The following is a 9,279-nucleotide window of genomic DNA, read 5'->3' as shown; positions in this document are numbered from 1 at the left end:
AATTAGCACAGAAACAGTACTATATAACATTTTAGACACATTCTAGACAGTTTATCAGCTAAAAAAAGTTAATTTTGGGGGAAGTTACTCTTTAATCTGATTTTTACTTTAGTGACATGGGGATGAGCGAATAAATCCTAGTATTTGGACTATTGATACCAACCTTGTGTAGTTTAAATCTTGTAGCTCCACACATCTTCAGCTACAGAACAGAAGTTCAGTTGCTTTGTCTTTTTTTTCTTTTAATTTCCCCATTCATATCAAAGTTGGACGGATTGTCCATAATATACACGGATTTTCCGTCATTTTGCAGGTATACGGACATATAGAGCAATCTCAACGGATTTTTTCATGTTTTACAGATTTTTTTCAAAACTCAGTTTCAAATTATTTTTTTAACATGTCAGAACCTCTAGGACAGTAAAACAAGACAATAAACATCAAATATCCATTTTCAACCCACTCTGTTGCTAGAAAAAAGTTCTTCCGTTCACATTACCTTCTGATTTTGCTGCCCCGTGTGTGATTAATACAGATTTTTGAGGCACATTAGACAGGTAAACGTCTGAAGGGGTTGACATGTATGTTTTCCATGTCCTGGATGACTCCACAGTGACTTGACACTAACATTGTTTCCGGGCCATATCACTAATAAAGTTACTTGATCAATAATTTGGTTAGTTCTTGGTCCATCACGTTGCACTCATTCCATGCAGACATGCTGTACCGGAGCAACCGGCCAGATAAATAAATCAAAATAAATGTACAACTTACAGTATGTGTTTGTTGTTGCCTGTCAACCAAGGTGATAATAGCAAAATAGCTGATGAACCGTTGAATGCATTTGAATTAAAACTAATCAATAAATGTCCATCAACAACTAATTAAATTCTGGAGTCAACTCCATTCAAGATGGCTGCCAAAGTCAAGAAGTCTTTAGCAAACATTAATGACTATAACTCGGCCAGTTTCACAGATATTGAACTGAAATTGGGTGTGGTAGTGGCTCATAGTCATTCCCAACATGAAATCTGAGCGCAGTCAGTGAGCACACAATCTGTTTTTAAAGCTTTGCAATAAACTGTTGGAGTCGACCCTTTTTTGTCTGTTAGCAAAATATCTTGTGAAGCACTGGACAGATTATAATAAAACTCTCAGAATATAATTAATATATGTCTACAAATTCTCAAGTCACACCATTTCATGATGGCCAACACAGATAGTTGAGATTTGTCAACACAGAAATGGTTATAAAGTAATCAGTTTTATAGAGACTGAGCTAAAACTTAGTGTGGTATTATCTAAGAGTCACAACATACAACTCTGAATTCTAACACATACAGTCTCATGAGTTCATGAGTTTTATATGTCTCTAATTCTTCTTAACAAAAGATGGTCTTAGTTTTATTTGCTGGCATTGAATATGGCAAGCTATACTAATTTAAGGAATCCTCTGCCATTTCTTTATTCAAAATCTACTAGATTATAATGTGTATTAGAATTAACTTGTTATATTTATGGTTTAAAAATAAACAAATCACTCATAAATCTGCCACTGACTTCCCTGATTTCTAAAACATGTGGCTGGAATTCACTATTGAATAAACCTTATCAGTCAACTTCAACGATTATTAATTTATTACTTCTAATTGTGTTGGTGTTTAGCTTATAATGCATTAATAATGAGATTAATAAAGAGACCCGAGATTCTGTTCTTGTAAATACACAGTTGCTAACATTTTTCTTAGAGCAATCTAATGTTTGCAGACAGTACATGCAAATATATAAAAAAACACATCTGTTAGGATTTGTATAATAAAGTAACGTTGGATATTCATAATCATGTTCTGACTTTACTCAGCTGCACACAACACCCCTGTCACTCACTCAAACGCGTGTTGCCTTCCCAGCCAATATGTTTTGGCAGATAAAAGGATTTTCATCTGGAATGATCCTCCTTTCTTCATTTCCACAGAGACTTTCAAGACACAGAGTCCCGGCAAGCGTCTTTCTATGTCCCGGGGCATCAAACACCTCTTCCAGTCCGCCACCAAGTTTGTTCGCCTTCTACAAAGGTAGCACTCATCTGTCTTACCATTCCCACCATGCCTTGAAGGGATCAAGGGAAATTTGTAAAATGTGATGCAACTTGCATGGTGCAAGTCCAAACTCATGTTGTTAAAAAGAGAACATGAGTCACTTCAGAGCTGCTGGAGCCTCAAAATTAGTTTTGGACAAGTTGATGTTTTAAATCACAGTCGATGCAAGTGACAAACTTTTAACAAAACCATGCTTACAGATAGGTACTAATTAAATTAGGGTTCGAACAGGATGATATTTTATGTTGTGCTGTCTTTTTGAAAATGGATATTCTCATCTGATGAGACCATTTGATGTGTTTTATTTTGATTTCATCAGGGGTGTGTACTTGGCGACCATATTYTACCACAAGGAAAACATCCTGGTGACAGCTGAAGATCAGATCCCACTGGTGGAGATCCAGTGCTGCTGCACCTCCATCACCCAGGACTTTCTTTGGTTTGCCAAGGTAAGCTGATTATAGACACTTTATCTGTGTGAATGCAGAAATGAGTGATGTGATTTAGCCTCATCTGGCTGTAATATGCAAGGCCTTCCCTGGAAAAAGACATCTGAATGGGAGTTTTAAAACCTGTATAAACTTTTCTGCATTGATCTCCTTTCCATGTGTGTAACCTGGCAACAACTTAAGCCTCCTTCATAAGACAGCTCAGTCCGGGACTGACACATGTTCTGTCCTCCTCTGAGCATTCAGAAAAAGCACRAAGGTGGATGGGCGAGTAAAATGAGCCTGTCTCTGATGCGCCCCTGAGCCACCAGCAGAGGTAGTATCCGAGCCGGGACCGAGCCCGGCAGGCAGACTTGCAGCAGTGGGCGACTGCAGGATTAATCAACAAACAGATTTATTACTGAGGGAATATTAAAGATGACACAAAACAGAAACTTTGTTATTTTAAAAAATATTGAACCACAGGTTCGCTGTAATGAGCTGATTTTAACACTCAGCTGAGAACTTTTCTGCTCATGATTCGAGCTTCCAATCTGAACATCTCCTTTACAAATGCATTCTGTTTTATTTACATTTTACACCTCATCGTAAGTTTTTCAGAACTGGGTTGTAGTTCTACTAACATTGTTAACTCCTTCTCTTTCAGTTGTCCTGTGCATGGCAGCAGGTGCCCTGGCTCCAGCAGGCCCTCTCCTCAGCTCACTCCTCACCCTCCTCCCTCCTCCAGAACAGGCACAACATCTTGAGAGCTGTTTCCCAGCTGCAGGTAGGACAATAAGCAGCTTATCCTCTAAGTAAGAAACATACATATGGGTTAATTGCTGTTTTGATTACCTCTTTACATTTCTGATTTCCCTACTTCCTCAGTTAGCCCACCAGCACATATAGAACCTGTTTCACAACAATTCCTCATTTGTTGTCTCTTTCTTTTCTTATTGTTACACCTGTTCTTTTTTTATCTGCTGTCAGTCTTCTCTAGGAACGATGGACCTGGGGCAGGTTTACTACGAACCACTGAAGGACCGGCAAGGCAACGTACTCCTTGTGACTCTGAAAGAAATCTCCATTCTTTCCATGTGAGAAAAAAATATTTTCTTATCTCCTCTTAGTCTCTGTTAAACTTTTTTAACGCCCCAAAACAAGCAAACAAATATGATCAAAAGGCTTTAACTTGTGTTCTGTGTGAAGGACAGACCTCCAACTCATTACTGCTTACAGTCTGGTCTGACTCATTTAATTAAAGGTACCAAAGATTGAACCTTGCCTTGAACAGCCCACTTTTCTGTTTGGTTATTGTTCTTTCATTTTGGTCATGATTTTTGATTCAGTACTTTTTTTTACAGTAAAAACTTAGCACAAAAAGTAAGGAATTTAGTGTTTGGTAGATTATTTCTTTGTTGTAACAATGCTTCTTGGCTGTAAATCTTATACTGTAAGAAAACCTGTTTTTTTAAAGGGCGTCACATTTGTAAGGAACATGCATTTGTAGGATGAGCACTGGAGCTGGGTATGCATGGAGGTTATTTTGTGTTTTTATTGTTCAATCAAATGAAAAAGCAGTTTCAATCAAAAAATATTTTTTAATTAAAAAAAGGTTTTTCTACCAAAAAAATTAAATTTCAACCAAAGAAAAAAGCTATTTCATAAAAAATTATTTAATCAAGAACTTTTTTGCAAAACAGAATCTTTTCTTTCGCATGTCAGAAATCTTTGGTTGTATCTCAGACTTTTGGTTGATGCTCTTAAGTTTTTGGTTGAACTCAAAAAAAAGTTTGTTTTTTTTTAATTCAGAGAACATGAACATCCAGGGAGGGGCTTAAGGAGGAGCTATATAAGAYGTGTCTCTATTGCACTAGCCTGGTTAAAACCAGACCCTCGTCCTTCACTTTGCTTCATACAAGGGTCTGGACGTGATGCATAGTGAAGTGATTCTTGAAGGAGGCGTGGCCTCTGCTGAAGTTTAAAATGATTGGATCAGTTGGCCACGACATATGTCGCTGTGATGGAGGCTAAGCTAAGAAGCTAACCGGAAATCGCGTGTGCTGTAAACAACCCTACTGAGAGGAGAAATATATCGAGCCGAATGAGACGACTGTAAATGAGAGCTGCTGCTTTGTCAGATAAATTTATTTTAATTTGGAAGCCTTATCAACACAGACTGGCTTCATTCACTTCCTCCACTGCCGTACGCTAAACTAACTAGCAGACACTGCACAGAACATCGACGTCATTCAAAACTCTGCCTTCTGTTTGCTGATTGGCCCAGGTAAAATAAACTACAAGCAGACTCTGCGCAGAAAATTGACGTTCTGTTCTCTGATTGGCCCGGCTAAAAATCTGCCAGCGAAATCCATCTCAATGGGAGAGAAATCCCAGACGTAGCAGTGAAGGGAAACTAGAATTGAGCGGAGCTGCGTAGGAAGGGAAGGGCCAGGCTACTATTGCACATGTGTCAAACTCAATTTATTTATTTTTTTACTCAATATGAAAATTGCTTCTTATCTCAATGGTAAACTTTAACTTTATGATTAAATGCAACAAAATAGACACATTTCAAAGGTGAAAGATAATAATTATCCTGCCCCTGAGCTGTTGGCTTTAAGTAACTGGCCAATTTAGTTGGATAGCACAGTATTAATGACTCAAAATGAGCTGCTTTAAAGTCAGCATTGACCATAAACTACATCTCCCATAATGCATGTTGATTATCCATGGGATGTCAGAAAGTGGGAGAATTCAGAATTCAAGATGGCAGTTACTSACTAAAAACTCATCAGTGAGTAAAACTCTATTAGTTTTACTTTTAATAGAATTTCTGTATTATTTATTTCAAATTTAGTCAGTCGTACACTTAGTTCTGGCCAGTKTTTAAAAGAGTATGTGTTAAAACATTGTTTAGTCAAAGTTAAACATATAACGTCAAATTTAACTACAACTGGCCCTTCGAGGGCCACCATAAAGTCCACAACCAAATGGCCCTTGGTGAAAATGAGTTTGACACCCYTGCTCTATTGGTTAGTTCTGACTGAAGTCATTTCCCCATGCACCTGCTTCCAATTGAATGTTGTCAGTGCATTAAATGGTCGTTATTAGAGGTTATCAGTCCCATACACTGTGTGCAGACTGTCCCTTCTATACCTCATAGTAGGTTGGAAGGCTTTCATTAATCATTTGTATGCCTGATGCATTCAGGTGCAGTTGGTTTGGCTCCTCCCTCGGGATGCAGATCTCAAGCGATTGGCCCAGCTCGCTGTCCTTTGACCGGGGGAAGGCACTCGATCTGTGGCATGGAGATCCAGGCTGTAGCCAGTTGTTGCGTGATAATAACGTGTTAACGTGCCCAGCACTAGTTTTGACACATTCCCTGTTTAAGTTGTATTATTTTGAAGATTTAACAGTAGAATGTTCAACTTAGTGTGATGATGTTAACTTTTGAACTATTTAAACTTTCCAAAATTTACACAGACTTTACACTTCTTATACAGTTTAAACATCACAACATGGGGATTTTTGTCTTCTTGGAAGAAAGTACTTGATTCTGACCAATTATTAATGTTAGAAAAGTCCCTGAAATGCCTCATGAAGGCTGCGTCCAACCTCAGGGCCTGCATTCTTCGAAGGACCCGGCCTAGGGGTCTGGGGACGACTGCAGCAGCTCAGTCAGAGGCCTGGCGATGTCCGCTCTCAGGTCCACAAAAGGTTAGCTACAAAAATCTGTAATTTTCACAAAAATTCTGTAATCACACACTTGAGGGGGTTCAGGCAGACTGTTGGCCRTGAGAATGACAGCACCTGCAGCGCAAAGCAGCACTACAAAAACAAGATATTTAATGTTCAAACTTACAACCTTTTTTTTCAAATATTCACTTATTTTGAATTTAATGCCTGCAACACCTTCCATAAAAGCTGGGACAGAGGCAACCAAAGACTGGGAAAGTTGAGGAATGCTCAAAATACACCTGTTTGGTGCATCCCACAGGTAAACAGGTAAATTGCAAATAGAGGAGTTTCATGATTTGGTATAAAGGGAGCACGAAAGGCTCAGTCATTCACTAGCAAGGATAGGGTGAGGTTCGCCACTTTGTGAACAACTGTGTGAGCAAATAGTCCGACAATTTAAGAACAACGTTTCACAATTGCACGGAATTTAGGGATTTCATCATCTACAGTCCACAATATCATCGAGATTCAGAGAATTTGGACAAATTTCTGCAAGTAAGCGGCAAGGCCGAAAACCAGCATTGAATGCCCGTARCATTTAACCCCTCAGGCATAAAAAACCAACATCATTCTGTAACAGTTTGTCTCTACATCTACAAGTGGAAGTTAAAACTCTACCATGCAAAGACAAAGCCAGATAACACCCAGAAACACTGCCGGCTTCTCTGGGCCCAAACTCATCTGTGATGGACTGACGCAAAATGGAAAAGTGTCTGACGAGTCCACTTTTTCAAATGGTGTTTGGAAATCATGAACGTTGTGTCCTCCAGTTGGAAATGTGTGGCGCATTATGAAGCACAAAATACAACAATGAAGACCCTGGACTGTTGAGCAACTGAAGTTGTGCATCAAGCAAGAATGGGAAAGAATTCCACCTACAAAGCTTCAACAGCATGTGGCAGACATCTTGACTTCAAAAAGAAGTCAAATGCAGATGTTCAGTGTGTGATTAATTTTGGAGTTTCAAAAAAATTCATTCAGTCATCCATGAGATAATTTGCTAACTTAATCCTGCAAAGTCAGTTTGTGTTTCAGCTACTATCAAACTAAATGTTAGCTTAGTAGCTGAAAAATAAACTGGGTTAGTCATGTTTTGTTAATTGACTTTGGCCATCTTGATTCAACTCCAAAGTCCTTCACTTGTTTAGCTGTACATCCAGTGATTTCTGAAAGTTTCATTAAAATCTTTTTTGTTGGTTCATGAGATATTTTGCTAACAAACATGCCATAATTAATATTTAGGTGTTTAAACATTGTTGATTTTCTTTCATCTGCAAACCTCGTCCCCTTGCTGTTGCTCTCTCCAGTGGGTTTTGGAGATCTTCATGGATTTTATCAACCAGCCAGTTAATGATTCTTCTGCGAAGCCTTTTGTCTTTGTCCTTTTCTTCTGGTTCTTCTGGCATTTCATCAAGGCTGCAAGATCACAAAACCCCCACAGGTTACCCCTCAGGGCTTTTTTTGTTGACAGGACTCTTCCTGCTTCTCTCGTTCTCGTAGCTCCTTTCCCGACTCGTTCAGCAGCAGCTCAGTGGACCTTAGATCATTCTTAGATGTTACTTCCTCCTCCTCCACCTTCTCTTTCTCCTGCTCTGCCACAACAACACAGACTTGGACTGTTGTTTCTAAGAGTTGGATGTTGTTGGTGGGTGCTGCAGACACCTGAGCGTGGATCTTCTCACCCAGCAGATTCCAGCTCCACACACAAGATGGTGAGAGTGAAAAGGCATGAAGGCGGAAGATGCCATCTCCAAAAACTGTAGCTGTCTGTTTGGTTATCTCGTTGATTGAAAGAGCTTTATTTTCATATAAAATGGTGCAAAAAACAGTTAACCTCTTGTGAAATTAAAGACAAAGTATAATTTTTTTAGTATAAATCAATGAACTTGAAGTTGAGTACGTTAGACATTGACTCTTTTAAAAATGTTTCTACATTTGCTTACTGTAACAAGCAAAACTCTTTAAATAAAAGAAGAACATTGCACCTGGTTGCACATTTACTCAAACAGGTTTAAAAGTTATAGTTAGCTCGAGCAACAACATAGAAATACCGTAATGTTAAGAATTTTCATTTCCCTCCACCAAACACTCTAATCTCAAATGTTTTTCCAACCGCAGTAAATAAAGTTTTTACCTTCAGAAGGAAATGGTCCAGACTAATATCATCCAGACTCTCCCAAACATCTGTTGGGTTTACGTCCTGGTGTGTGAACGAGGGAATTTGCAGGAAGGTGTTTAACTCCAGTTCTGTGCAGCTGGGTCGTTTTCGAGGTTTTGCCTCCATAATCGTCTCCTTCAGACCACTGGAAAAATCAGCTATGGAGAGGGGGTTTCTGTAATGTCCAGCTAAAATTAAAGGGCCCAGAAAATTAAACCACATACAGAAGTAAATGTGTAGATTTTAAAAAACAAATATTATTTTTGTCATGGAAATGAAAACGTTAAATCATACCAAAATGTATCAATATTGTTGAAGAAATGTATTGGTCATTTACTTACTGATTCTAAAAGCACAACAGCATTTTATAATTTTCYGAAGACAAAATGATAAAACGTGCTGAACACTGCTGATGCTCAGGCTTGAAGCATGAAATCACCTTTCAGWACCAGTACTGGAGTGGTTGTATGGTCTATTCTCTTTCACATTTTAATCAATTCAACATTCATGTGGTTTTTGCATGATTAAGACATGATTTCAGTAAAAGAAAACTAATTTTCTTACAATGTTATGATTTGAATTAAAACCTAAAAAGGAATTCTGTGACAACAGAGATATTTTCTTTATGCAAAGTCCAAGCACAGCTTTTAAAAACACACTTAATTATTTTTTATCATTAAAATCAAATATGTATCAAAGATGGTGTCAACATAATTATTTTAGTCTTTTGCACATCAATAAAGGAATAGAAAGTTTTCTTAAAATAAAACTGAACTTTTAAAGAAATTCAAAAAGAAAAAATAAGTAGGTCCTCTGGATGGGTTCTTCTTTAGTGAAACGTTTCATCTCTCCT

At 38.2% G+C, this 9,279-nt stretch overlaps 1 protein-coding gene across 1 annotated transcript in view; it reads left to right on the top strand.

Moving 5' to 3' along the window:
• The window catches only part of LOC106520701 (ankyrin repeat and fibronectin type-III domain-containing protein 1), a 43,698-nt gene that overhangs the window by 26,948 nt on the left and 7,471 nt on the right, over positions 1–9,279 (top strand). The window contains exons 10-13 of the mRNA XM_014012920.1: positions 1,976–2,075; positions 2,419–2,548; positions 3,195–3,314; positions 3,518–3,624. Coding sequence (XP_013868374.1) covers positions 1,976–2,075; positions 2,419–2,548; positions 3,195–3,314; positions 3,518–3,624 — 457 coding nt within the window. The remainder of the gene's footprint in view (positions 1–1,975; positions 2,076–2,418; positions 2,549–3,194; positions 3,315–3,517; positions 3,625–9,279) is intronic.

The sequence above is a fragment of the Austrofundulus limnaeus genome, unplaced genomic scaffold (genome assembly GCF_001266775.1).
Source record: "Austrofundulus limnaeus strain Quisiro unplaced genomic scaffold, Austrofundulus_limnaeus-1.0 Scaffold96, whole genome shotgun sequence".
NCBI lineage: Eukaryota > Metazoa > Chordata > Actinopteri > Cyprinodontiformes > Rivulidae > Austrofundulus > Austrofundulus limnaeus.
Note: the sequence above shows the minus strand (reverse complement) of the source record. Positions and strands in the feature narration are given on the sequence as shown.